Source organism: Alosa pseudoharengus, unplaced genomic scaffold, assembly GCF_046254945.1.
Source record: "Alosa pseudoharengus isolate Yale_2024_CS ecotype anadromous, Long Island Sound unplaced genomic scaffold, YU_APseudo_1.1 YU_APseudo_1.1_scf_4, whole genome shotgun sequence".
In the NCBI taxonomy this organism is placed as follows: Eukaryota; Metazoa; Chordata; class Actinopteri; order Clupeiformes; family Clupeidae; genus Alosa; species Alosa pseudoharengus.
In genome coordinates this window covers 41,495,183-41,522,831 of record NW_027468774.1, presented here as the reverse complement: position 1 = coordinate 41,522,831, position 27,649 = coordinate 41,495,183, and the positions used below count along the sequence as shown (strand labels likewise).

The following is a 27,649-nucleotide window of genomic DNA, read 5'->3' as shown; positions in this document are numbered from 1 at the left end:
TTAGGCTGTCCCTACTACAGCCATGTCGTTGCGTTTATGGAAAACTATCATTATCTATCTCTGTGAATAGGCTTCTATTCCAAATTAACAGGACAAGATAGGCTATGGATTAAAGTTGTGTTGCAGCAGGAAAAGGATTTGATAACCTGTTTGTTAGTGCGTCAGTCTTTTTCGACAGTCAAAACAAGGTTTAGTTAGGCCTTTGATCATGTTTTATTTGTCATGGACACGAATAAAGGGAACATAAACTAAAATATTACTAACCCAAATGTCTTAATTGCATAGAGGTCTCAATTGGCTCAACGTTATGTTAGGCCTACTATTTCTCGAATCGGAGTCACATCAGTAAATAAGGTAAAACTACCTGCTTGTGATGACGTGCTATTTATTTATCCCCAGTTAACATGCATCCCATTAAGATCCGTACCTCATACAAGAATAGGGCCGTTGCGCTCCTCCAATGAACCGCGCCTGTCTCTGCCACACGTACGATCACGGTAATCTAAATGTTTCTCATCTGTAGTTCCCCGCTGGTGGACCTGGACCAGGAAACCCCCCAAAAGAGATAAAAACAACACTCTGAGGAGGATTGCAATATTCAATTTATTCTTATATACCGGTCCGGTATTGTAAATGGCATTTCTGTCCCTCCCAGACTGTGTTAAAATGGTGTGTTAAGCAGCCAGAATTTCGAAATTTTCCTGGAAGAAAAATTTCCCTTTTCAATCCCTACTGGATATCGTAAGTCAGTGAACCTTTTCCAGACTCACCAATTTTGCCTATCTTGTTCTTGCCCATCTGAGATAGATAGATAGATAGATCAGGGGCGCAGGAGGCACGGGGGACGTGGGGGATATGTCCCCCGCAGTCCTGAACAGACAGCCGTAGTCCCCCTCACTTTTGAAGGAAAAAAAGCCTTATAGGTACGCTAAATAAATAATAACCTATAGGATTTGCGCTAACTATGTAAAACTCCCCATTAACAGCATCACATCACTAACCACAGCCATCTACAGCTACTGTAAGACGGCACAATCTCATATTCACTCTGTTGGATATCTGAAGCCAGTTTGTCTACTAACAATCATAAAATAATCCAGGCTACTTGCTTAGCATAAATCATTCATCATCATCTTTATTTGAGTCAGGCTGGTATTCGAGGCAGGCTTTTTTAAATATTTCTAACCTGCATTAAGACATGCGTTTCGTTTGGAGCGGCATACCGGTATCAAAAGCATTTTCGGTTTGGTTTGGGATTTAATTTACTTTTGGACTGTTTGATTATATTGCTAAATGTTGGGACTGATAGGCACTGAAATCTGGGAGATATTTGATGGTTCACTGTTACGTTTCATGCAGTTGAAAAAGTGTCGGGATTTCCACTGCTGTTTATTGCGAGACAAGGCAGCCCTTCATTGAATAGGGGTTGTGCTGTAATGGAAACCTTTTTAGTAGCCTAAATTGAGTTATTGTTTAATTATGCATGATTTAGTACTTTTTTATAAAATTCGTAGGCTGGAATGCCTTGAGTCGCAACAATTGTGTTTAAATGTAGTAGGCTTCAGCCTCTGGCAATTAGCTCGAAAGGGACGACAAGAGAATGAGCTTGAGAACGTGTGTTGGAGACCCATGGTAGAAAAACGACTTTTCTTTGCCAACCGTAGGCTATTAATCCAACCAACATAATACAATACAATACATATAATAAAATGTTAAGAAGAGGTGTTATTTCATTGAGAAACAATGTCTTCTAGTGGACTGATGGCAATTGTTGGTATGGTAGGCACTTGTTACCCCGACTTGTATGGGAACCTGCCTTTATTTGTCCTGCTAAAAATAGAATCAATCCCGGGCATAATTTGAGGATTTATGGTACTGCTCAACTCCTCCTGCTCAGCATGACATTTGCTGTTATCTTTATTGATAACAAACTAAACTAGCCTATTTATCAACTCGTTTTCACTAGCCTAACTATAAAATACAAGTCTATCAACGTTTTTGTTCTCAGACATTTATTTCAAACATAATTTCAAGACACAAATTGGATACTTCAGTTACCTTGGTGCATAAATCCCAGAGAGTAGGCTACTACACCCCAGAGTGATGGCTTAGCAGTCTTATCCGTTCAGTGTGGGGTATAAACAAGCTGAGAATTTAGCAGTGTCACATCTGCCTGTCACAGACGTGGGGAGCTCTTTGAAGTAAGGGATAATGTATAGAACGCCGGTCATTATGGGGAAAATAAGTCCCGACAGGGCGAACCGGACCCCGACGCGCCAGCGGAGGGGTCTTGTTTCGCCCTGAAGGGGCTTATTTTCCCATAATGACCGGCGTTCTATACATTATCCCGCTTATTATACGGCTACTTGCCAAAACGAAAAAATAAACTCCATGATATGTCTCTTTACACTTATTTGTTACCGTTTCGTCGTGGCTTTTGCTGAGAAACAAATAGTTCGCAACACACGCTGAACTTGAATCAAACATTCTTTAGAACACAGCTGATCAACCGTCTGCTTTCACTTTTGAATGAAGTTCCAAGCACAAACTCCGTTGCCATTGACAGTCATTCTTGTTTTCAGAGGTCCTTTCCCAAGAAATAATGACCGCTAGAACTTTCGGAAATCCCATTCAAGTCAATGGAGCATTCTACTTGCATTGTGAAGAGCCGTATAATAAGCTTGGGATAATGTACTAGGCTACAGTAACAGTATTTTATTTTACTTCTTATGTATTTTTTTTCAATATTATAAATGCTTTGTTTAAATGTTGTTGGAACAAATAGTTGATTATAAAGGCAACTTTCTGTTGCAATTTTCTGTGTGTTCTGGACTGGTAACTTGTTAAGCAAACACTTGTTAAGTTCTAACGTTGCATAAATATTAACTGCAAACAAACAGTGGAGAGTTGATTTGGTTTATACCAGACAATTTAAGTAGGCCTAACTAGGCTATTTGATCGTGTAGTCTATGTTTGGATCATAGGCATGATGATTCATTCATGGCTTCATAAAATATCAACATCCCATGTTGCTTTTTTCTACCATTGGCCCAAGTAGTGACCAGTATTCTACCATTGGCCCAAGTAGTGTGAAATAAATCTAAAAAAATAAAAATAAAAGTATAATTGCACATAGCAAGAAGCTGGCCTGAGGGCAGATCTGGCATTGTGCTCATCTCACAGTTTTCACCATTTTTATCAAAAAATATTTTGAAAACAATCAATGGTATTATCTTAATATTCTGGCAAGTTTAAAATATGATGGTCGAAAGTGGGCCAGAGGTGGTGATCCGATATCTGGAAATCTGATCTCAGTATGGGTTTGTGTTCACAATTTGGTCCCCCTCACTTTCAAAATATCTCCTGCGCCCCTGAGATAGATAGATAGATAGATAGATAGATAGATAGATACTTTATTGATCCCCAAGGGGAAATTAAAGGTCCAAAGACACCACACACAACAACATAAACAGGATGATAAAAAAAAAATCCACATCACTAAAATGAACAGTAAAAGATCCAAGATCCAGACAAGGATCCACATGAATGTACTAAGGATGTGTACGCATGAGGCGCAGTGACAGGGCAGGGACTGACCCTGTGATTCAGTATGCAGTGGTAAGGTGCTCAATGAGGTGTGTGTCATGGTGGTAGTGCAAATAAGTCCAACAGTGCAGGGTTAGTGCAGGGCAAGTCTAGAGACCAGCAATAAAGATGGACATTAAAAGAAACCAGCATTAAATATGGACAATATAAGATACAAATGTAAACATAGTTATATACAGTAACAGTTCTAGTAGGCTATAATTATATTGACAATATAGAGAAAAATGTAAACATAGTAGCCTAATATAAGAGTTATAGCAGCAGTGCAAGGATAGGTTTGAAGTAATAGGGTATCAGCCATTGGTCAAGTATGATGTTAATGTTAAGTTGCTTTGGATACAAGCGTCAGCTAAACGATTAATTGTAAATAGTTTAGTCAAGCAACACTTAAGCTTACAACAACGTTGTGGATAACTAACATCCACCCCAATATTAGTTGTATAGCCATATCATCTGTCAAATTTTAGTTTGATCATAGTCGCATAAAAAGTCAACAATTAAGTCGAGAATTAAGGGAAATGAATGATCATACTATAGACCTGTATGACACGCGCACAGACCTTAAGCAGGCTAGTGCCAGAACACACACTCCTGTCATCCGTTTGGAATTCACTGGAAAGTCCCTGTGTCTCAATGTTACACTGCCCAATGGCATGAACTGTGACTGTAAGTCCAATATACTCAAAATCGCAATAAGCATATTTCTCAAGTTTGTGAATTTGTTTGTGCAGACCCGGCGTGACATTTAACGCAATATTGCAGAGCTCAACAAAATTCAGCAGCCTCACGGTTTGCCTATATTTAATTCTCAACTTATCGAATTTTTATCTGCAGCCACAGCCTCACTGTGTCAAACATGTACACACACTAAAAATGCTGTTTTTTGTTTTTACAAGCGAGTCAATTAGCCTCACACAACACTGAGCATATGTATGATAGTCTATCTGTTAATCCAACACCCCGTATTCAGTGCACAAGACCTCAGGCATAGTTAACTCATGATCAACTGTTTTACCCGAGGTTCATTAGACTGGAGGCTAGAGATAAGTTTAAACAGCATTCATATCTTTAATCCATTCCACTCTTTGAGGTATATTTTTCAGCTAGCCTTTGTTTTCACATTAGCATTGATAACAAATAAATAAAAACATTGTAGTACTTGTTGATTTAATATTTATTTCACTCTCGTGTGGTCAGAGAAAGAATCGTACACATTTGTGCGCACATCACCGCAATTTAACGGTACTTCTCAGCCAGAGCAAGAGCCAAGTTCTGGAAGAATTTGTCCACAGACACCTGAGCATCAGGGGTGAATTCTGCGGGGAACAGCATGCCAATGACAACGATGAGGCAGTGAGCCAAGATCTGTGAAACAAGACAATGAGCACAGTTAACTCCAAATAGGCTAGCCTAAGTAAAAAGTAATGCATTGCTGTCAATTCTGTATCGCTGTAGCTCACCTTGAAATTGGCAGGGTCAATCCGCAGCTTGAAAGCATGCAGTTCGCTGAGAGATGCGAGACCTCCAACCAGGTCGTCCATCATACCGACGGCATCACCAACAGCTCCCATTATGGTCTTTCCGTGCTTCTTCACCGGTGCAGACCCAGGGCTCAGGTCAGCCCAGTGGGAAAAGTAGGTCTTAGTCTGTGGGTAGACAACCAGCATCCTGTATAGAAGAAGGAAAAGTGCAATCCGTCAAACGTTATTTATATTGGGTGGAGTACATGATTTACAATAGGCTGTAGGCTAGAAGAAGTGTATTCCCAAACAGCCTATTTGTACAGATGTCACACATATGTTCACATCATAGCACAAAGTCTTTTACCCCATAGTCAGATACATTTCTGTGACAAAGTTTCAACCTGATCCGACATGTTCTGACATACCTGCCAAGGGCTTCGGCTCCGATTTCATCAGCCCTGCTGCCGATCTTTCCCCAAATGGCCTTCACTGCGGCCTTGTCCTTTGCTGTGAGACTCATGTTTGCGGTTTAGGATCTTTCCTTGAGGTACAGAATGACTCAGAAAAAAGATGCTACACGAGAGCAAATTTGTAGCCGTATTTATATGAACGTATACGAGGGCACGCCCAAGAATAAAATATAAACCACACCTTTTGATTAACCATGCTGATATCCCACACCCTTTTTCGAAAGTATTTGGAACTGTGCCTAAGTTATTTTTGTTGACCTCACGATAAATAAATGTGTCCTTACCAAATATAACATGTAGGCTATATATTCACTTTTTTAAAACTGTCCAGATGGTATTAATAGGCTACAATTATCCAAACACCTGCAACCATATGGTCAGAAATAAGGCAAATAATGTCTACGTCAAATTGACTATATAAAAATGAGTTCCTCATTTATAGTGTAGCCTTAGCGGCTCGTTCATCTCGATAATCTGTTGGCAGTAAAAGAAAAACATCAACCAAAAACAAGACCTTCCCTGCAGTTTTCATTTCATGCTTATATGCTTCTTTCAAGCAGGGTCTAAAGGTGAACTAGTTAATTAAGCGTTTATTATGAGTTATGGTTTGTATATTATAATATTTGTTTTGTCATTATGCTATTGATTGAATTTACATTATTGTTCATTATTGCTATTCTCCCTGAAGTCTTGACAACATTTTAAATTGTTCACTGTTAAATTTAACCATTGTTTGTATTTGTATATCGCTTTGGACAAAAGCCAAAGGCAAGCGACTATAACCATAACCATATCGGTAAGGTTTGTATACAGTTGCTAAAAACTATATAACAATATTTTTGTCAGTGTAAATGTATTTTCAGAAACGCAAATTCACGATTGGAACTTTGCCAATATAACTCCAGTAATCATCTATCTGGGACCTAAGCCAATATTGATAAGAGTCGTATAACCTATGACGTGTTCGATGGAGTAGAAATCCAATCAAATTATTTTTCTCTCATTAGGGCGTGGTCTATGATGCCAATAAATTAAGACCCCCGCGTTCTAAATCTCACGGGATTCCTATTGAAGAGCTTTATACACGCACCTCAAGAAAACCCAAAGACGTCATTATGGTTGACTGGACAGATGCTGAGCGCAGTGCCATCGCCGCCCTGTGGGGAAAGATCAACCCCGATGAGATCGGACCCCAAGCCCTGGCCAGGTAATTTACTCCCGTCCCTGCATGCACCCCCCCCCCCCCCCCCCCCCCAACACACACACACACACTACCGCCACCACCACCAAAGAAATTGTGCAATTTTCAATTTGTCTCTTTTTCCTCCTCCCTCAGGCTCCTGATCGTGTCTCCCTGGACTCAGAGACATTTCAGTACCTTTGGCAACCTGTCAAATTCCGCCGCCATCATGGGTAACGCCAAGGTGGCCGCACACGGAAGGACCGTGATGAATGGACTGGACAGGGCCGTGAAGAATCTGGATGACATCAAGAACACTTACAGTGACCTGAGTGTGATGCACTCCGAGAAACTGCATGTGGATCCCGATAACTTCAGGGTAAGTCTTGTGGATCTTTTCACATCGTAGTTCTGGGTTTTCCTCCTCTTTATGATGATGATAATAATAATAATAATAATAATAATAATAATAATAATAATAATAATAATTAATAATTATTATTGTTATATTTTGAACAGAACCTGGCTGACATCATCACCGTGTGTGTGGCCATGAAGTTCGGCCCCTCTGTCTTCACCGCCGATGCCCAGGAGGCCTGGCAGAAGTTCCTGTCTGTCGTTGTCTCTGCTCTCGGCAGACAGTACCATTAGATTCTGCATCGAGCCGCTTGAGAGAAACAGCATGACCTCGTAGCGCAATGCTAAGAGAATGTTCTCACAAGATAAATAAATAAAGTCAGTCACAATCAGATGCTGTGTCTTACTGTGCGTTAGATCAATATAACTCTAGCAAGTTTTATCCACGGTATGGTAATCAGTAGGCCTATATGGACCTAATAGTTGTCCACCCACTAAAACAGGCACTGTATATAGGCCTACCTAAAGCTTTCGAATATTTCTAAACACCTTATCAATAGTTCTTGGGTGATTCCTGTTTTGGATGCGATTTTTGGCTTTCTGAAAATTCAAGTTCTATTTGATGTTTTTAACCTTTTGTCAGACCAGTGGCATACTTAGATATGAGGACTGCATGTTGCCCAAGCTCAGGGGTTGAACATATTATACTATATTATAAGCATACATAGCTTAAAAACATCCACCCTGTTGGGTTCCACCCTGTTATATGTTCATTTAAGATTAAATTTAAAAGTCGGACCAGGGAAAAAAAAATAATTAATGGGTGTAGTCAGTCTGAATGGAATGATAAGCCTCCCCTCTCATAAAATGTCGTTGATATCAAACTGGAATTACCAGTGTAGGCTACAGACATCTTACCTCCCTATAGGCTACGGGTGACTAGATATGGCGTCTTCTTTTCAAGCATTTCCAGTAGAAGTATTGAAATAAAAATAGGTAAATAAAGTTTTAGAACATTTAAAAAAAAGTTTTACGGACAAGGCCGTTGTTGATCTAGGTGGGCGGGGCCAGGCTATTGTTAATAGCCTATGAGATGTATTCAACCTGTCCTTAACAGGATTCTCACGCTGTATTCTGAATGCAATGTAAAATGCCATTATTATTCCAAGCTCCGGGCATGTTGTCAACTGCTATCACAATTTGTGTACTAGTTTCAAAATTCCAATAATTATTGTCTTGATAGGCCTGATGGTGCATTCAGAGCACCTCGGAATGACAAGGACCGCCCCCATGGCTACTTTGTTTTTCCGACAGCAAGTGTTCAAGTGCTTTGCCATCGAATGTGTGACAAACACGGATGCCACAACAAAGGGTAAAACATACACTCACTAATCCTAAACAAACAGCTGTATTTGCTTAAAATATAGTGTAAGATGCTCGTGAAAGAAAGATATGCAGCTTTTCAAGTGATAAAAAGGGCAAATTCCCAAGTTCACATTAAAACTGTTGGACATGAAAGGCCACATGGACTACAAACGAACTACAACGTGACGACAAAAGTGATGACGAGCCCCTAACTGGGCAACTCTGTTAGCAAAATCTTATGGAAGCATATGAGTAGCTTTTTTCAAATGAGAATGCAATCTGCAATATGCAATTCAAAAAGACATTACATTATGCAATTGACAATTCATTATGCAATTTAATATTGCAATTTGCAATAATATCCAACAAATTGTATTTTAATCTGCAAAGTGACAATGAAATCCTAAAATCAATTCCAATAATTTTGGTTAAAAAATAGAATAAACATGGATTGAATTGCATTCCATTTTGCCATGGTACTTCAGTCTCAAAATTCAAATGGCAATTCATTTTGCATTTCAATTTTCAATATTCAGTTTCATCATTTAACTGTCAATTCGTTTTGCAATTTAATATTTAAAGTGCAATGTAGGATTGCATTTTAAAAACATATTTGGCAAAACTGTCAATGCCAGCTTGAAAAGATTTTGGATTATTTTGGGCAAAACGTTTTGCCATCGTTTTGAGGCATTTTATTCAAATGGAAAAGAAATAGCGCCCCCCGTGATTGCATTGCACTTTGGTCACGCTCTTTGTGTTGCAAAATTCAAATGGCCATTCAATATGCCAAACGCATTGCAATCTGTCAAGTCTCTCGTCAAGGCGGGAACTAGGCTACGTCACTTCCGTGTTAACGTCTTCTTACCAGAGCCCGTCTACGGGCTAATGTCTTATTAGACATTCTCTGTTCTTACCCAGTTAGCGTTTGCAATGGAGGAGTTTGCAGTCTCTGGCCGACAGACCCGGCTGTAGAGTACAGTGACAGAGGGGGCATTTGCGATTTTCAAGGGGGCACATTTTTTTTTGGGGGGGTGGGGGGTGTTGGCGCCGCAAACATATCATGTCACAGTTGATGAATAATGTTAACCGTGACCGCGAGTAGGCCTAGTGTCCGCGAGACCCAGCTGTGTTCTTACATTATTAAGGCTCTTATGTTGCTGCTGATAACTTTGCCAACCAGCGGCAACTTTAGTAGCATCCCTCCCCCCAGCAATTAGTAGCCTACAAATAAGCATCGTATACAACAATTCAGCGAGATAGATTTGGCCAAACGTGGGCCCGGAACGACCGCACCCCCCGGTTTGCTTATGAGGCTAGCCAGACCACGGAGGGGAGTCTCTGTTGTGTGTGTATGTGTGTGTGTGTGTGTGAGAGAGAGAGAGAGAGAGAGCAGGGCAAGGAAAGGCTGTGAGTTTTAGCCTAACTAACGACAATGGACGACAGAGTGGGCGATCTAGCCCTACTTGTCCTGTGAACTCCAAAGAGCTCCGCGATCTCCCTAATAGGAGAGGTAACCCTCTATTCCCTCCAGTGGTATCCACAGAAGGTCTCCCCACCGTCTAGCGCCCATTAGCTGTAAGGCCTCAGAAATCTTTGAACGGACCAGGTTGACATCAAATCGGACAAGTAGGGCTAGATAGCCCACTCTGTCGTCCATTTTCAGTAATCTGTCCGTTGAGTCAGACTCGTTGACACGGTGGTGTTCTACATAATCAGCCAGAGACCTTAGTGCAGCTGCAAACTTCTCCATTGCAAGCACTAACTGGGTAAGACGTAAACACGGAAGTGACGTAGCCTAGTTCCCGCCTTGACGAGAGACTTGACAGATTGCAATGCGTTTGGCATATTGAATGGCCATTTGAATTTTGCAACACAAAGAGCGTGACCAAAGTGCAATGCAATCACGGGGGGCGCTATTTCTTTTCCATTTGAATAAAATGCCTCAAAACGATGGCAAAACGTTTTGCCCAAAATAATCCAAAATCTTTTCAAGCTGGCATTGACAGTTTTGCCAAATATGTTTTAAAAATGCAATCCTACATTGCACTTTAAATATTAAATTGCAAAACGAATTGACAGTTAAATTATTAAACTGAATATTGAAAATTGAAAAGCAAAAGGAATTGCCATTTGAATTTTGAGACTGAAGTACCATGGCAAAATGGAATGCAATTCAATCCATGTTTATTCTATTTTTTAACCAAAATTATTCAAATTGATTTTAGGATTGCATTGTCACTTTGCAAATTAAAATACAATTTGTTGGAAATTATTGCAAATTGCAATATTAAATTACATAATGAATTGGCAATTGCATAATGTAATGTCATTTTGAATTGCATATTGCAGATTGCATTCTCATTTGAATAAAGCTACTCATATGCTTCCATAAAATCTAGCCCCAGTTTCCGACCTCTGACTCACGCATTACGTGACGTGAATGACGCGGAATGATGATGTTTTCACTCGGAGAAAGGTTTTTACGAAGCCCATGAACGCTCGTAGGCTATACACAACCGCGTAGAATGACGCTTTTTTACAAAGTAGGCTACTCAGCTTTCGAGGCACGTGTCTCGTTAAGATTTTGCTGAACGAGAAAGGTATATTTGACAGGTGATGTTGGTGAAGCATGTCTCAGAGGTAAGCCCCACGTAGGCCTATATATTATTAAAGTGTTTTTATTGGGGGGTATTGGTTTACTTACTTTGTGCAGAACTATGAGCACGGAAAGTGGAGATTTTGTTCGTATGTTTGATTTACAAATTTTATATTCGATACGTGTATTAGCCAATTAGATTAGATCTTTGCCGATTAGCCTACGATTGACGCACCCACACAGGAAGGTTATCAGTGTTACACACGCAGATTACACTGCACGAATACACTGAATAAAATCCTCAGAACTTTATGCTGTCCATTTAGTTTAATTTAAGTAGGCTGCTGCTGCATTGCCTTGGCCGATGCACGAAGTTCTTCTGTCTACAGAAAGCGAATGCTGTGCCTTGTAGTAGGCTACCCAGAATTTACTAAGCTTTCACTTAATCAGGTAAACAACCTGCGACAACATTAAATGAATGCAACGTTTCATGAAATACAAGGGCGTAGGTTTGGTCTGAGCTTTGGTGGGGACACTACCCACTAATTCCCCCGAAAAAAAAAAGGAAAAGCCACTCAACTCTTTCACCAGCCACTATAGATATATAAAATGATTAAAATGTCCAACTACCCATGATTAAAATGGGCTACTGTCCAACTTGATCTATACTGTGTAGCACATAATCTGATTTTAATATGTATACATATGTAGGCTATATTTAACATTTATTTTCTATTTGGTCTGTTATGAAATCATGCATTGACCCATTTAAGCACAGCTCAGTTTTAAGAAACTTAAATACATGCATGCTTAGCATTTTGTGAAAAGAATCATTAAGGCTACATTGACAACTCTTAACCATAAGCTGCCTGTATATTCTCTAATAGGCCTGTTTACAGATATCTAGGCGATGTAAGCACAGCTCAGTTTTAAGAAATGCTTAAAGCCGAAAGACCATGTTGAATTTTTCTACAATTTATTTCAAAACCGGATTCATCTGGAACAGCTAACTATACACGGGAATGCTTTACACCTTTGTGTTCGGTAAGGTCTGCTGTTTATTCTGATATATGGGTTGTCATGTGTTGCGTGAAGAGTGTGTAGGCCTACGATATTCCACCGAGACGAATGGATGTGGAGATGGGCACAGAGAATAATTATTAAATCTCTTGAAGTTAATTTTTCTCGCGAACTGTTTATCACAGCAAATAGTGGCTATAGCACCGTTTAAAAGCTGAGAAAAGGCTCTTTCATGTGACACGTGTGATGAGTAGCCTACTCGAGGAGTTCAACAGAGAAGAATAGATGAATTTGGACGCACTTCATATGCCTTGTAGTGAAGTGAAGCTGAAGCGCAGCGTCTCCTGCGGCTCACTGGTAGTTATTAGGTAACTTCAAATCAGCGCGATTTACCCTTATAGGCTACTGCACATTACACGATCTGTACGAGATGATCCGCAGCAAAGTGAGAAAGTATTTAACTCTTTGTAGTGCATGTGAGCGCTTTCCCCCCCACTTCAACCTGAATATTGGTGGGGACATTTCAGTCGTAATCTGACATTGGTGTGGACACGTCCTTCGGTCCCCACGCAAATCTACGCCCCTGATGAAATAGGCCTAATGCAATACATGATAAGAAGATGCCAACAACCAGAGATATGGGCCCAGTTTCCCGATAACGACGGAGACACGCTCTTACGAGGGTTTTCTACGATTCATCTTACGATCGTTCGTTTGGTTTTTCCGACTGTTTCCAGAGCATGCTCGTAGCGTGAACGCGCGTGCACTGCTCTTAAGATGCTCTTAAGGGGAGCTGTCCACGTTAATAGTTCTGAAATATCCTCTGATTTGACGGTGATGTCAGGTGACTGCACGTCACAGAGGCCTACCATTTAAACTTCGGATCTACACATTAATTCACATCAATACGAAAATAGAAACACTTTGACATCTGCATGTGAGCATCCCAAGTAGGTTATATACCACACAGAGACATAAATAATTGTAATTATTTTAAGATTAGATTGTTGCACCATGCAATAATTTTTCGCGGTGTCACTTAAGACAGAGACTTTCTAATGTGGAGACACAGCACTCAAAAAATACTCCATAGAAATGCATGGGGCTAGTTTGTCACGCCAATATGGCCGTTGTCTACGCATATCCCACCCCTTTCTCGGCAAAACGTCGACATGTGAATACATTCAGCCAATCATGTGGTGTGATGTGAATACATTGAGCCAATCATATGGTGTGTTGTGAAGACATCGTGCCATGTGTTGTGATCTCGCCGCTGGAGTAAGATTGGTGTCGTGAAGCCTTGCGCATGCGCATTTCTGCCTAAATGGATGCCCGACGAGTGCCCAAAAAGCGTTGTCAAATGCCCGCCGAGTGGAGGGAAAAAAAGAGAGGAAATGTGTAGGCTTAGATTTTGATTTAGTAGGCTACAGACTAAACCACATGTTGCTTTCTCTGCTTTTTACCTCATAGGCCTAATAAAATATTCCCTTAGCAAAGATAATGTCAAACTATTCTGGCAACGTCTCGTTTCATAACTTGATTGCATTTTTGTCCGCTTTTCATCACATTATTATGACCATTAAATGTAGGCTATTTTGCACGCTAAAATCTGATTCATCACAGGTAAACACAATAAAGAATGGGAATGTAAGTTGGATTATGTATTCTAAGTTGTAATTCCTCTGTATGTCCTGTTGGTGACCTCAGTGAGAAGTACTGTTAAGACGCTCTTAGCCGGTAACGAGTAGGCTACTCTGGAGCACTCGTAGATCTACGAGTGTTTTCACGACGCTCTTAAGCTACGATGGTTTCGGAAAACAGTCGGCAAATCTTAAGACGTTCGTAGGGACTTTCCGACGCTCTTAGGCTTAAGATGCTTTCGGGGAACTGGGCCATGGTCGTTAATGTTGCTTTTGACATAGGCCTGGGCCCACTTCCCCGATAACGACGGAGACACGCTCTTAAGAGGGTTTTCTACGATTCATCTTACGATCGTTCGTTTGGTTTTTCCGACTGTTTCCCGAACATGCTCGTAGCGTGAACGCGCGTGCACTGCTCTTAAGATGCTCTTAAGGGGAGCTGTCCACGTTAATAGTTCTGAAATATCCTCTGATTTGACGGTGATGTCAGGTGACTGCACGTCACAGCTATAGGCCTACCATTTAAACTTCGGATCTACACATTAATTCACATCAATACGAAAATAGAAACACTTTGGCATCTGCATGTAAGCATCCCAAGTAGGTTATATACCACACAGAGACATAAATAATTGTAATTATTTTAAGATTAGATTGTTGCACCATGCAATAATTTTTCGCGGTGCCACTTATGAACACTTTTGAAGATAAGAAAGAAGTCGAGTAAGAAAGAGAGGAAATGTGTAGGCTTAGATTTTGATGCAGTAGGCTACAGACTAAACCACATGTTGCTTTCTCTGCTTTTTACCTCATAGGCCTAATACAATATTCACTTAGCAAAGATAATGTCAAACTATTCTGGCAACGTCTCGTTTCATAACTTGATTGCATTTTTGTCCGCTTTTCATCACATTATTATGACCATTAAATGTAGGCTATTTTGCACGCTAAAATCTGATTCATCACAGGTAAACACAATAAAGAATGGGCACGTAAATTGGATTATGTATTCTAAGTTGTAATTCCTCTGTATGTCCTGTTGGTGACCTCAGTGAGAAGTACTGTTAAGACGCTCTTAGCCGGTAACGAGTACTCTGGAGCACTCGTAGATCTACGAGTGTTTTCACGATGCTCTTAAGCTACGATGGTTTCGGGAAACAGTCGGCAAATCTTAAGACGTTCGTAAGAGGGACTTTACGACGCTCTTAGGCTTAAGATGCTTTCGGGGAACTGGGCCATGGTCGTTAATGTTGCTTTTGACATAGGCCTGGGCCCAGTTCCCCGATAACGACGGAGACACGCTCTTAAGAGGGTTTTCTACGATTCATCTTACGATCGTTTGTTTGTTTTTTCCGACTGTTTCCCGAACATGCTCGTAGCGTGAACGCGCGTGCACTTCTCTTAAGACGCTCTTAAGGGGAGCTGTCCACGTTAATAGTTCTGAAATATCCTCTAATTTGACGCGATTTGACGGTGATGTCAGGTGACTGCATGTCACAGCTATAGGCCTACCATTTAAACTTCGGATCTACACATTAATTCACATCAATACGAAAATAGAAACACTTTGACATCTGCATGTAAGCATCCCAAGTATAGGTTATATACCACACAGACATAAATAATTGTAATTATTTTAAGATTAGATTGTTGCACCATGCAATCATTTTTCGCGGTGTCACTTAAGAACACGTTTGAAGATAATAAAGAAGTCGAGTAAGAAAGTGAGGAAATGTGTAGGCTTAGATTTTGATGCAGTACAGACTAAACCACAAGTTGGTTTCTCCGCTTTTCACCTCATAGGCCTAATAAAATATAGCCTTCACTTAGCAAAGATAATGTCAAACTATTTTGGCAACGTGTCGTTTGATTGCATTTTTGTCCGCTTGTCATCACATTATTATGACCATTAAATGTAGGCTATGCTATTTTGCACGCTAAAATCTGATTAATCACAGGTAAACACAATAAAGAATGGGAACGTAAATTGGATTATGTGTTCTAAGTTGTAATTCCTCTGTATGTCCTGTTGGTGACCTCAGTGAGAAGTACTGTTAAGACCCTCTTAGCCGGTAACGAGTACTCTGGAGCACTCGTAGATCTACGAGTGTTTTCACGACGCTCTTAAGCTACGATGGTTTCGGGAAACAGTCGGCAAATCTTAAGACGTTCGTAAGAGGGACTTTACGACGCTCTTAGGCTTAAGATGCTTTCGGGGAACTGGGCCCTGGTACAATGAAACAAAACAGAGGTACCCTACTAATTCTGCTGTCTAGTTGATAGATTTAACCGCGATTCGGATTAGGCTACACCTGCTTTTAAAAGACGGAACATTTTCACCGCAAAACGTGCGCTGTAGACACTGCGCCTTTTTATGTGCGCGTCCACATTAAATCCATTCCACTCACGTTATCAGGAGAATACCGTAGCCTAATAAGTTTCATTTTGAACACTTACTCTCACTCATTGGATCCAAATAACAGAAATACCAAACTCCAAGTCATGGTAGGGTAGCCTAGCTATACGTACACAGCCAATTAAACATGACCAAGGACAAAGTGAACGGGATAACACACAATGCCACGGTAACGTTATGCTATGAATTAAGAATGCTCAGCTCAACCAGGTTCGTTTGTGCAGTCAGGATGTAATAATAATATAATAATAATCTTTATTTATATAGCACTTTTCAAAACAAAGTTACAAAGTGCTGTACAATAAGAACATTGTCATTGACACAGACTAACAAAGACAATAGATGCCGGACGAAGCGGCGTAGTCGCCAGCGTACCCGTGACACCAAGACATACATTTAAGAAATAACAAACACAAAAGATGCCGGACGGAGCGGCGTAGTCGCCAGCGTACCCATGACACCAAGACATACAAGACATACAACAAACAAATTAATAAATAAAATAGATACAAATTACAAATAAAATTAGTCCAATTTCCAACCGGCTGAAAATGTCCAAGGGCAAAGATGACCCGCGTGAAAACTGCCAACAGGTGTGTCTTCACGATGCAACACCAACAAAGTTCTTTATAACTGACCAACCCGGAGAATTCACTGGCAGTCTGGAGAGCACTGGAAGGACACAGTCCGAATTTGTGATGGGCGACCCTGCTGATTATCAGCTCGGTGGTCCTAGACAGTGACCGTTTGTTGTTTCATGGTTGACGCTGTCATCAGTTTCACTCAATCCAGACTCCAGGCACCGGTAGATCCTAGCATGGCAGCTCGCATGTCAGCCGCAGCTCGGTGGTCGTGGCAGCTGCAGATCTCTTGCAGATTGACATTAGGCAGTAGGCACCCTTGCTGAGCAATCCCTCCGTCCAGACATTGGATGTGCAGCGTCACGGATGGATGAGGGACTTCAGAGACATAAGGCAGGCTAGCCAAGGCGCTCATCAGCCCAATGGAAGCTAACGTTAACTTGACGTTGATGGTGTCAACCGAGTTTGTTCATCAGAAAAAAGGACTAAGAATAACACAAAAACGGTCGAAAATAACATAAATAAAGAGTGATTACATTTAACTAGAAAATAAATAAATAAAAAATAACAGAACTGTAGATGACTATCCAATGTATGATATGTAGAACTATGTGAACGAAAATATGCCCTTCACAAGTAGCAATAGGCCTCCTTAAAATGCACCCCCAGCTACTTTTTAGACATTTTAAGAAAATTACCTTTAAATGCTGACTTCTGGCGAGTTTGTGGAAAGAAATGGACAAATTGAGACTTACAATATGACATAATCATCATTGTGAAAAAGATATGGCGTCAATTAAATTACCCCATTCAGATAACAAGGGCAAATACCATAATCCATGGTATATGATTGAGGGGTCCTATTGAGACACATATAGCATAACCCATGCTATTTGACCGGCCCAATTCAGATATCAGGGATGGAGAACAGCGTCTTCATGGTCTTGAGCTTCAGGGCCCCTTAATAGCTAATTTGGGACCCTGGGCCTGGGGCCGGGCTGTTCAGTAATTCATTCCAGGGATTAAAAAGTCATTGTCCAAAGCCTAATCGAAATAAATTGCAATTCGTTTAGGGCTACATTTTGTCCTGATGCGCTATTTAAAGTTTCACAAATCTTGACTATACTTTCCACTGAACTGCAACATAGGTTTAGCATGTAGCAGGGTTCCTACACATTTTCCATTTCAAAATTCCATACTTTTTCCATACTCAAATTTTCAAACTTCTCGGTACATTTTTTTTTTTAAGTATATATTTTTGGCCTTTTATGCCTTTGATGCGACAGGATTGGAGAGTGGTGGAGAGTGACAGGAAGTGAGTGGGAGAGAGAATCGGGGTGGGATCCAGAAAGGACCACGGGGCGGGAATCGAACCCGGGTCGCCGGCGTACGGTGCAGGTGCCCCAGCCAGTTGCACCACGGCTGGGGCCACGGTAAATTTTTCTGACCATATTCTAGACATTGTCAATGGAGCGTTCTACTAGCATTGTCAATGTTTATTATTAACTTGGTAGCCCTTGGATACTTTTTGTTGGGGGAAGTGCTGTGTTGGAAGGTGCACTCACATTTTTAGTTCTCTGTAGATACAGCATAGCCTACATATGTTGGAGACTAGTGCACTGCTGGCAGAAGCCTCAGAAATCACCATAAACAATATTATTTGTTTGCAATAACAGTTTATCAGATAATGCAGTATCCATGTCTTGGTGGTATCTTTTACAAAATCAAAAAAGTCTACCAGTGTTTTAGCCGAAAATAGCAGAGCTACGCAAACATACCAGTGCACAATGGTGTAGGGCACGTGCATAGAGCAGGGGTTCTCAATTTGGTTTTGGTTCCAGGGTCCCCTTGTGGGAGAATTTTTTTTTCTGAGGACCCCCATTCAATTGTATGTTGACGATGTGGACCGACAGTTAAGCTACACAACAGTAGGAATGGTTCATTATGACCTAAGTGAAGTGATTAGTACTGTAGATGCAATAGTCTGGAAACACAAATATTTCTCCATACCCTTGTTTCTTTTTTCCATACTTATCCAGACCTGGAAATTACTAAAATCAAATTCCATACTTTTCCAGGTTTTCCATACTGCGTAGGAACCCTGATGTAGCCTAACCCAGCCTCCATCGGAGCTGTCCGCGGTGCTGAATGAACGGAAACATGCCCGAGGGCTCTTGCCTCCACTGAGATGACGCGTATGGAAAGCGATGGTATAGCAGCAACTAGCTTTTTGTAAAATGCAATATTATAGGTGTGCTATTTTATAACCTACTGTTGTGTAGGTTGAAAAATAGGTATATGTAGGCCTATAGAACCGGAGTCACCTATAGATACAGGCCTACGAGGAGTTAAGATGCAAAAACATTCCATCTTCACAAATGTTAAACAATTTTGGTTGTTTTTGTTTGGTAAAATAAATCCAGGCTTCCACCGTTTAACTCCTAGTTGCTCTGGGGAGAATGGTCCTTGTAATATAATTGTAATATAAATGTGTAGCATTTTTTCCACTCACATACCCAACAACTGCTGAACAACGCCGACACACAGTTTCATCTTATCCAGCACTCTTTCGCCTGTACTAACGTTACTGTAACTGAAGTTCTCAAACTTGCGATATTAAAGAGACCAGCGGATCCTCTAACTTTAAAGAGACCAGCGGATCCTCTTGTGGGTCTAACCTTAGTGCTGATAATGACTGACGGACTCGACCTACGATCTGACAAAAAAAACATAGGCGCCAATCAGAGCTTCAGAGCTAAGGCGAGGCTACAGATTAGCCGTTAGGTGTCGCTAAAGAACTCCCGTAACTCTCGCTACTTAACAGTAATTGCGCATGACATTAATTAATGCGCACACGAGTTTTATGTATTTTTATACCGTGTATTCTCCGTGTAAATTCATGCACCGAACCGTGACGCCCGTACCGTTTCGGTTCAATACGAATACATGAACCGTTACACCCCTACTAAGAGCGTCGTAAAGTCCCCCTTACGAACGTCTTAAGATTTGCCGACTGTTTCCCGAAACCATCGTAGCTTAAAAGAGCGTCGTGAAAACACTCGTAGATTTACGAGTGGTCCAGAGTTCTCGTTACTGGCTAAGAGCGTCTTATACTTCTCACTGAGGTCACCAACAGGACATACAGGGGAATTACTATATCCAATTTACGTTGCCATTCTTTATTGTGTTTACTTGGGATGAATCAGATTATAGCGTGCAAAATAGCATATAGCCTACATTTAATGGTCATACTAATGTGATTAAAAGCGGACAATAATGCAATCAAGTTATGAAACGAGACGTTGCCAGAATAGTTTGCCATTATCTTTGTGTAAGTACTAGGCTGTCTTTTATTAGGCCTATGAGGTGAAGAAAGTAACATCCAAAGAGTATAGTCTGTGCAGCGTCAAAATCTAAGCCTACACATTTCCTCACTTTCTTAGACTTTCTTATCTTTAAACGTGTGACACCGCGAAACATTATTGCACGGTGCAACAATCTAATCTTAAATAATTACAATTATTTATTTATGTCTGTTTGTGGTATATAGCCTACTTGGGATGCTTGCAGATGTCAAAGTGTTTCTATTTTCCATTTGATGTGAATTAATGTGTAGATCCGAAGTTTAAATGGTAGGCCTAGCTGTGACGTGCAGTCACCTGACATCACCATCAATCATTGTCCGCTTTTCATCACATTATTATGACCATTAAATGTAGGCTATTTTGCACGCTAAAATCTGATTCATCACAGGTAAACACAATAAAGAATGGGAACGTAAGTTGGATTATGTATTCTAAGTTGTAATTCCTCTGTATGTCCTGTTGGTGACCTCAGTGAGAAGTACTGTTAAGACGCTCTTAGCCGGTAACGAGTAGGCTACTCTGGAGCACTCGTAGATCTACGAGTGTTTTTACGACGCTCTTAAGCTACGATGGTTTCGGAAAACAGTCGGCAAATCTTAAGACGTTCGTAGGGACTTTACGACGCTCTTAGGCTTAAGATGCTTTCGGGGAACTGGGCCATGGTCGTTAATGTTGCTTTTGACATAGGCCTGGTACAATGAAACAAAACAGAGGTACCCTACTAATTCTGTTGTCTAGTTGATAGATTTAACCGCGATTCGGATTAGGCTACACCTGCTTTTAAAAGACGGAACATTTTCACCGCAAAACGTGCGCTGTAGACACTGCGCCTTTTTATGTGCGCGTCCACATTAAATCCATTCCACTCACGTTATCAGGAGAATACCGTAGCCTAATAAGTTTCATTTTGAACACTTACTCTCACTTAGCCTAATCTAATCTAATCTTAAATTAGAAGATATTTCAAAACTATTAGAGTTTTTCTCGATTGCTTTGACCTGCTTAAGGCAACTGGGATCCACTTGGTCTTCTTGAACACTTTCTTTGCACAGCAGAAGTCATCTCTTGCGAATGTGTTCACACATTGTCATTGGGTTCACAGATTTCTCACATCCTTTTGCAAAACAGTTAACACAGATGTCATTCAAAAAGGTTTTCCCGTCCTAAACAAAAGGAAAACATCTTTTCACAGGTGGTAGGCTATAGATTCCTTGCATAAGTCTGAATCACTGATACACCTGTGTGAAACTCCTTTGCACAATACTTCAATCAGCAATCATTCATTATCCATAAGAGATGCCATGTTCTGTGTTGCTATTTGCAAGTATGGATCTAATGCACATTTAGACAAAGTACTGTATAGCCTATTTGGTGAAGAAAACAGCACAAAAGGTGTTTACTGTAGATCTATTTCGATGAAAAATGACAAGTTGTAAAAAATGTGTCTTGCCTAGGTGTTTACTGTAGGTCTTACATGTCAATGGCAGTTTCATCTTGGGAGAAATTAATTAATTATTTTTTATTCAGTACATTTGATCTTTTCACAGTTTTCTCTGATACCAGAAAAATGAAAAAAAAAAAAAATGGAACAGACATAAGCAAAAATGCTGAATTTTGAGAACTTTATTTTGCATTTTGTTGTCCAGTGTGTGATGATTGATTGAAATCACACAGTGATTTGAAGACAGGATGTGTTGTTTGAAGGCAAGATTTGCTTTTGCTGCATGTTTTTTTTTTTAGCTGCAAGTGTTTTGAGAGAACAGCCTTTTGCAAGCAAAATGTGTCATTTTGGCCAGAGTGCTTTTGTTCAGACACGGGTGTTAACTGTTTTGAGAACGTGATGTCAGAACAAGCGTCAAAACGATCGAGAAAAACTGTAACGTGGGCAGCTCCCCTTAAGAGCACGTTCACCCTGCGAGCATGTTCGAGAAACAGTCGGAAAAACCATACGAACGATCTTATCGAAGAAAACCCTCTTAAAGCATCACCAAAGAGTTTTTTGTACCTTAAAATATTGTTTCCAAAATCGTTTCAGTGGTTCATCAACTCGTAACAGGGCATTCTGTTCGCGACCCTCTATCGGCTATAACCGCACAGTTTGTCAGATCGGGCGGGTCTGTAGTTCGATGGAATGAGACATAAGAAACTACAAATTTGACTTGCTTCTGATGTCACAATACATCATACTTTCATAAAATCATCCAACGTAGGCCTACTCTACATTGTCTGTAGACATTGTTATTTCCAAAGCCAGTGCTGGATAAACAAATAGCATGCGTGCGACAGGAAAAGTGCTTTGGTGTTGCTTTAAGTGCTTGTAGCCTATCCATCGTTATTTAGTGGGGTTTGAAGCGAAATTATTTAATTAATGTTGTGTGGAGAGCATTCACTCACTATCGTCATCTTATTTTTGACGGAGGTGGCATAGGCTTTTGCATCTGATCTCTTCATGTGCATCAGGCAGGCCTAGCCTAATGTACTTTTATGAGTGGTTTACGATAGTGGCTATATTATCTATATTATTTTAATGTGTTTATTAATGGATTATTTTATCCTTATTTATTTGTTAAAACAACAATGACAATACGTCAAGTTAATGTTAAGGGAAATGTAGTTGTAGGCCTACAAACTGAAACTAAGGAAGATTATATGTCCTCTTGGAATAAAACGCATAGGCTACATTTATTATCCGTAAATATTTTTTATTGGTGTATATAACACAGGTTCAGCAACATGTTCTGCTTGACTCTCGAGATACCAAGTTTATCTGTACTTGTCAGCCAAAGCAGCTGACACGGCAGCCAGGAATTTGTCCACAGCCACGTGTACTTCGGCGGTGAAGTCAGTGGGAAAATTCACAGCCAGAGCTACAAGGATGTTGTGGGACAGAATCTGGAAAAGACACATTGCAAATTGACGATGTAGCGCATACTTTGACGCTAGGCAAATTTCAAAAAGGGTTAACTATTTTGTTAAAGTTAAAAAAAATGGTCAAACCTTGAAGTTTCCTGGATCGACACGAAGCTTGAAAGCATGGAGATCACTGAGGGCACTCAAACCACCCACAAGATCGTCAATTTTGCCAACAGCCTGGTTCAGGGCACCCATCACAGTCTTGCCATGCTGCTTAACCGGGGCGGAGCCCGGACTGGTGTCACTCCAATGGGAGAAGTATGTCTTTGTTTGGGGATACACGACAAGCATCCTACAAAAAAAAGATTGCAGTCGCAAACAATTTATTTTATTCCAATTCAATCCCAATTCAGGTTATTGCGGACCAAACTGTGTTTAGCTAAATATGCTAGTGCAAGTGCTAATGATATAACGGCCCGTTAATACTGCTTTTTAAGATCTTACCTGCCCAGGGCTTCGGCTCCTATGTCGTCAGCCTTGCCGCCGACTTTGGACCAGAAGGACTTGACCAGAGATTTGTCCTTGGCTGTCAGACTCATTTTGATTTCTTTTCCTGAGAACTATTAGGAAAGAACCTGACAAAATATGGCAGAGAGACCTCTTTATATAAATCCGCAGTAGGCACACCCATCAACTCCGCCTACAGTCCCCTTGCCTTACTTCCCGTCTGCCAAGTTTTTTCAAAGTCTGTCCTTTTCAAGGGTCATTGGGTTAGTTAGGGTAACATTGATAGCCTAATTAGTGAATTAAAATAATCATACACCCACCACGAATATAAACACATGGTCATAACACAACTTTGATGAGAACTGGTCAACAAATATAGGGGCTATTTTTCAATGAATTAAATGTTGTCAATATTGAATTAGATATTGAATTAGATATATAGGCAAGATCAGATTATGTTTCTTTTCCCATTTCACAATGTATATATTTAAATGTTTGTTTGGACTCTTTCCTTCTTATTCAAGCCATTTGTTAAGTCATACTGTGGAATAACATTAGTCAAGGAATCGTAGTGAATAGGGGCTATAAGGATGCTTCTGTCGGGTCGTCTAAGGTCGTTGTTCAGTCTGTGCCAAATACAACTGGAACAGGACATTTTGTTTATCAAATTAATTGAAGCCAAATTAAGCACATTTTGTGGGTGGAACGGGTGTGAGTGGTCTGATTAATGTGTTTTTCATTAAGATAACAGTTTATCCAACCCTGAGCCAAATTCTATTGTAAAATAGACTGCAAATGTATAAAATAGACCGGCAGTGTCCGCAATATTATATTCCACTTTCACAAATAAGATTATCGTAGTTTTGATTTGCTTCACAATGATCATCATTATCGTGTTTCATGCATTTTTAAAAGACATACGAGGCATAATCTCTGACGTAATTATTAATTTGAAGAATAAAGTAGGCTATTGCTTTCTTGAAGTTGCATTTATTCCACATAAATCGCCATGGGGTTTTCCTATCTGTCACTATGATAAAATTACAAATTCAATGCACATATTATGTAGGCCTACACAACTCAACGAAATAAACACATTTTGGCGGATTTAAAGCTAGCGATGTGTCATTTGAATTTAAATCATTAGATAAAAATCATTACATGTTTTTGTGGACATTATTGTTCTATTTGAAGATATTTAAAAATATATATTGTTGGATATAATTTGGCTATATATAGTAAACGTGCATTTAGTAGATATGCTATGTCTTTGGATCATTTCCAATTCATCTGAAAACCTTTACGAGAAGCATCCAATCAAACGCAAGCGACGCACGGGGCGGGGTACAATGCCAAATAAAAGCTGGGACCATATTGGCCTTTCAAACAGGAGACGAAATATTTTTTGCTTAACCTCGGAAAAGTTAAAATAATATATTATGGCAGAGTTTACAGCTAATGAGAAGAGCACCGTTGCTGGTGTCTGGGCCAAAATCAATGTCAACGAAATAGGACCGCAGGCCCTTGCCAGGTATGGTATTGCAAGTTACCACAATTTTCACATATTTGTTAAGGTTTTGTCTATCTAATGAGCTGACACACAACTGTGCTTGTGTTGTGCATTGGCAGGGTGCTGGTTGTGTATCCCTGGACTCAGAGGTACTTTGGGTCTTTTGGAGACTTATCCAACGCCGCAGCAATCCTGGGCAACAGCAAGGTGGCCAATCATGGTAAGGTTGTGCTGAATGCACTGGACAAAGGCGTGAAGAACATGGATAATGTGAAAGGCACCTACGCCGCACTCAGCAAGCTGCACTGCGTGCAGCTGAATGTCGACCCTGATAACTTTAGGGTAAATACGACGATTATTCTTATTTTTGTATTTCCTCCCATTCCTTCTTCTTTTAGGCCTACTACAACACTTCATCTCACCTGTACAATAGTCTAAACTTCATCACCATGCATATAATATGTTATGTTTTACTTTTAAGGTCACTATGTGTAATCTCTCATTTTCTAATTTTAGCTGTTGGCGGACTGTCTCACCATCGTCGTTGCCACAAAGTTCGGCGCTGCCTTCACGCCTGAGATTCAAGCCACCTGGCAGAAATTTTTGTCAGTTGTCGTCATTGCCCTTGGAAGTCAGTACTTCTAAATGAAGCAGAGGAGTGTGTGCATCTCTCTGACAAAACCAAAGAGAATCCAGCATTGAATAAAAATAAAATTAAATGAATTGATAAAAAGTTATTTTGCTTGATTTGTATCTATCTTGTTTGAATTAAGAAAAAGTAAAGTTATAAGGGATAATAATAATAATAATACATTTTATTATGACACCCAAGGTCACTTCAAACACAACACACAAACAAAAAGGTTGTGATTATAGTCATCCCATAAAATGAAAAATAAAAGTAAAAGTCAGTTTATGCATGCTTCTGATATACCACCAGTTTAGTGGCTATATAGGTATTTAACATTGATTAATTAGGTCTACATTTTAAAACGAAATAGGTTGCCAGTATTCATGGCCCTTGTTTGTGTTGCAGATAAAAGCAGAACGACACATTATTTAGAATTATATTCAGTCAACCATAACCGATCATAATTAGTTAGCCTACTTAGATACTTCTTCTCATTAAAACGCCTTGTGATAGGGTCATCAGTCAGGGTGTAAAATTATAGACGAAATTAATCAAGACGAGGCGATTCCAGTTCTTTCACGAAAGGGGCTTAAAGAAAATATCCAAGTTAGATGCACGATTGAGCACCATTGAATCTATACAAAGAAAGCGGAAGTTGCATCACAATAGACAGGTCATCTGCTGGAAAAATTAGGCCTATTTTTTGGTCAAAGTTTTCTCCATAGATTCCTGGTCAGAACCCCTATTGGAACAGATTAAAATCTGAGGCATGTTGAATTTTGTCCAAAAATCCAATATGGCCGCCATATTCCAAAATGGCATGTTTTTACACACTTTTTGCTATACTATGGGGACATTTCCGGTAAAAACAGTGTCATTTTAGCAAAAAACTGTCCTTTTCTATCAAATACATATTTACAGAGGTTAACTGATGATTTTAAAACCCTAAGTATACCCTAACAATTTTAAATCATTAAAAAATTATAATTTTGTCAGATATTAGTCAAATATCAGAAATCGTCAAATTTCCTTCTAACATAAACCTCTTACAGGTTAAATACAGTTCAAATAAATTGGGTACCTTAACTTAAACAGATTAAAACATGGCATTTAGACATTTTCCCAAAAATTCAATAATATCGCCAAAATGGGGGATTTTGGGCCTAAACTATCACAGGAAGGAGAGTACTGGGCTACTCATTCCACCAACGAGGAAGCACTGAGGAAAAGAGTCTTGAATTTGATCTAGCATTTATGGCTGGTCGACACAACAGATGCTCATCAGATGACCGCAGTGAGTGGTTGGGGATGTACAGCTGGATCATAGAATTGAGACAGGCGTAAGCAGATCCAGTAAGTGTCCAAAGGCCAAGGTCTATTATAGGGAGTCAATGTAGAGTAGGAGAAGAGTTAGTACAATAGTCCAGTTTGGATATAACCATGGCCTGCTCAAGAAGTTGTGTGGAATATTGTATCAGATAAGGTCTGATCTTCCTAATGTTGTAAAGGACAAACCCAACATGATTTTGCAATTCAGGCTACATGCTCAAAGAAACGCCAAAATTACGTGCCAATCTAGTTGGGGTCAGTGAAGAGGAGTCAAACTGGATGTTAATCTGTTGGGGAATAGCTGTTTTAGCTGGAAACACCAAAAGCTCAGTTTTTGAGAGATTAAATTGAAGGTGTCGGTCTGTCATCCAGATTGAAATGTCAGGCATGCAGAAATCTGATGGGAAACAGTCCTCAGGTGGAAAAGACAGGTAAAGTCATCCGCATATCAGTGATGGTCAAATCCATGGGAACGAATGGTCTCACCCAAGGAAGTGGTGTAAATAGTGCCCTAATACTGATCCTTATGGCACACCTGTGGTGAGGTCATGGTACTTTGATACAAGCCACACTGAAAAAACGCCCTTTAAGGTAGGATTCAAACCAGTCAAAATCTTTCCCAGAATTTCCCTGTTCAGACAGTGTAGAAAGGAGAATGCCATGGTTTATAGTATCAAAGGCTGCAGGTAAGTCTAGTAGAATTAATACTGATGACTGAGCAGACTCCTGATTTGAGGTGTTGCTGTTTACGGGTTTGAGT

General features: G+C 40.1%; 4 protein-coding genes across 4 annotated transcripts; 2 read left to right on the top strand and 2 right to left on the bottom strand.

Moving 5' to 3' along the window:
• Nucleotides 1–4,762: 4,762 nt before the first annotated feature.
• On the bottom strand, nt 4,763–5,650 carry LOC143102619 (hemoglobin subunit alpha-like). The gene is made up of 3 exons (XM_076266342.1): nt 5,495–5,650; nt 5,067–5,274; nt 4,763–4,971 (listed from the first exon to the last, which is right to left on the bottom strand). The coding sequence occupies exons 1-3, from the start codon at nt 5,587–5,589 to the stop codon at nt 4,843–4,845; spliced, it is 432 nt and encodes a 143-aa protein (XP_076122457.1). The 5' UTR covers nt 5,590–5,650; the 3' UTR covers nt 4,763–4,842.
• A 936-nt stretch (nt 5,651–6,586) lies between these two features.
• LOC143102617 (hemoglobin subunit beta-like) lies at nt 6,587–7,468 on the top strand. The gene is made up of 3 exons (XM_076266340.1): nt 6,587–6,746; nt 6,876–7,098; nt 7,239–7,468. The coding sequence occupies exons 1-3, from the start codon at nt 6,655–6,657 to the stop codon at nt 7,368–7,370; spliced, it is 447 nt and encodes a 148-aa protein (XP_076122455.1). The 5' UTR covers nt 6,587–6,654; the 3' UTR covers nt 7,371–7,468.
• A 15,272-nt stretch (nt 7,469–22,740) lies between these two features.
• LOC143102615 (hemoglobin subunit alpha-like) lies at nt 22,741–23,568 on the bottom strand. The gene is made up of 3 exons (XM_076266339.1): nt 23,417–23,568; nt 23,057–23,264; nt 22,741–22,951 (listed from the first exon to the last, which is right to left on the bottom strand). Exons 1-3 carry the CDS (start codon nt 23,509–23,511, stop codon nt 22,823–22,825), a joined length of 432 nt encoding a protein of 143 aa, XP_076122454.1. The 5' UTR covers nt 23,512–23,568; the 3' UTR covers nt 22,741–22,822.
• A 1,224-nt stretch (nt 23,569–24,792) lies between these two features.
• LOC143102614 (hemoglobin cathodic subunit beta-like) lies at nt 24,793–25,666 on the top strand. Its single transcript, XM_076266338.1, has 3 exons — nt 24,793–24,950; nt 25,049–25,271; nt 25,446–25,666. Exons 1-3 carry the CDS (start codon nt 24,859–24,861, stop codon nt 25,572–25,574), a joined length of 444 nt encoding a protein of 147 aa, XP_076122453.1. The 5' UTR covers nt 24,793–24,858; the 3' UTR covers nt 25,575–25,666.
• The last annotated feature ends 1,983 nt before the right edge of the window (nt 25,667–27,649 follow it).

Excerpts from the sequence above, each read along its gene's own strand:
- LOC143102619 (XM_076266342.1), bottom strand. The coding sequence starts at position 5,589 with ATGAGTCTCACAGCAAAGGACAAGGCCGCAGTGAAGGCCATTTGGGGA. Across the intron at positions 5,275-5,494 it reads GGAGCCGAAGCCCTTGGCAG|GATGCTGGTTGTCTACCCAC; the intron begins GTATGTCAGAAC and ends TCTTCTATACAG. Across the intron at positions 4,972-5,066 it reads TTGACCCTGCCAATTTCAAG|ATCTTGGCTCACTGCCTCAT; the intron begins GTGAGCTACAGC and ends CTTGTTTCACAG.
- LOC143102617 (XM_076266340.1), top strand. The coding sequence starts at position 6,655 with ATGGTTGACTGGACAGATGCTGAGCGCAGTGCCATCGCCGCCCTGTGG. Across the intron at positions 6,747-6,875 it reads GGACCCCAAGCCCTGGCCAG|GCTCCTGATCGTGTCTCCCT; the intron begins GTAATTTACTCC and ends CTCCTCCCTCAG. Across the intron at positions 7,099-7,238 it reads TGGATCCCGATAACTTCAGG|AACCTGGCTGACATCATCAC; the intron begins GTAAGTCTTGTG and ends TATTTTGAACAG.
- LOC143102615 (XM_076266339.1), bottom strand. The coding sequence starts at position 23,511 with ATGAGTCTGACAGCCAAGGACAAATCTCTGGTCAAGTCCTTCTGGTCC. Across the intron at positions 23,265-23,416 it reads GGAGCCGAAGCCCTGGGCAG|GATGCTTGTCGTGTATCCCC; the intron begins GTAAGATCTTAA and ends TTTTTTTTGTAG. Across the intron at positions 22,952-23,056 it reads TCGATCCAGGAAACTTCAAG|ATTCTGTCCCACAACATCCT; the intron begins GTTTGACCATTT and ends TGTCTTTTCCAG.
- LOC143102614 (XM_076266338.1), top strand. The coding sequence starts at position 24,859 with ATGGCAGAGTTTACAGCTAATGAGAAGAGCACCGTTGCTGGTGTCTGG. Across the intron at positions 24,951-25,048 it reads GGACCGCAGGCCCTTGCCAG|GGTGCTGGTTGTGTATCCCT; the intron begins GTATGGTATTGC and ends GTGCATTGGCAG. Across the intron at positions 25,272-25,445 it reads TCGACCCTGATAACTTTAGG|CTGTTGGCGGACTGTCTCAC; the intron begins GTAAATACGACG and ends TTCTAATTTTAG.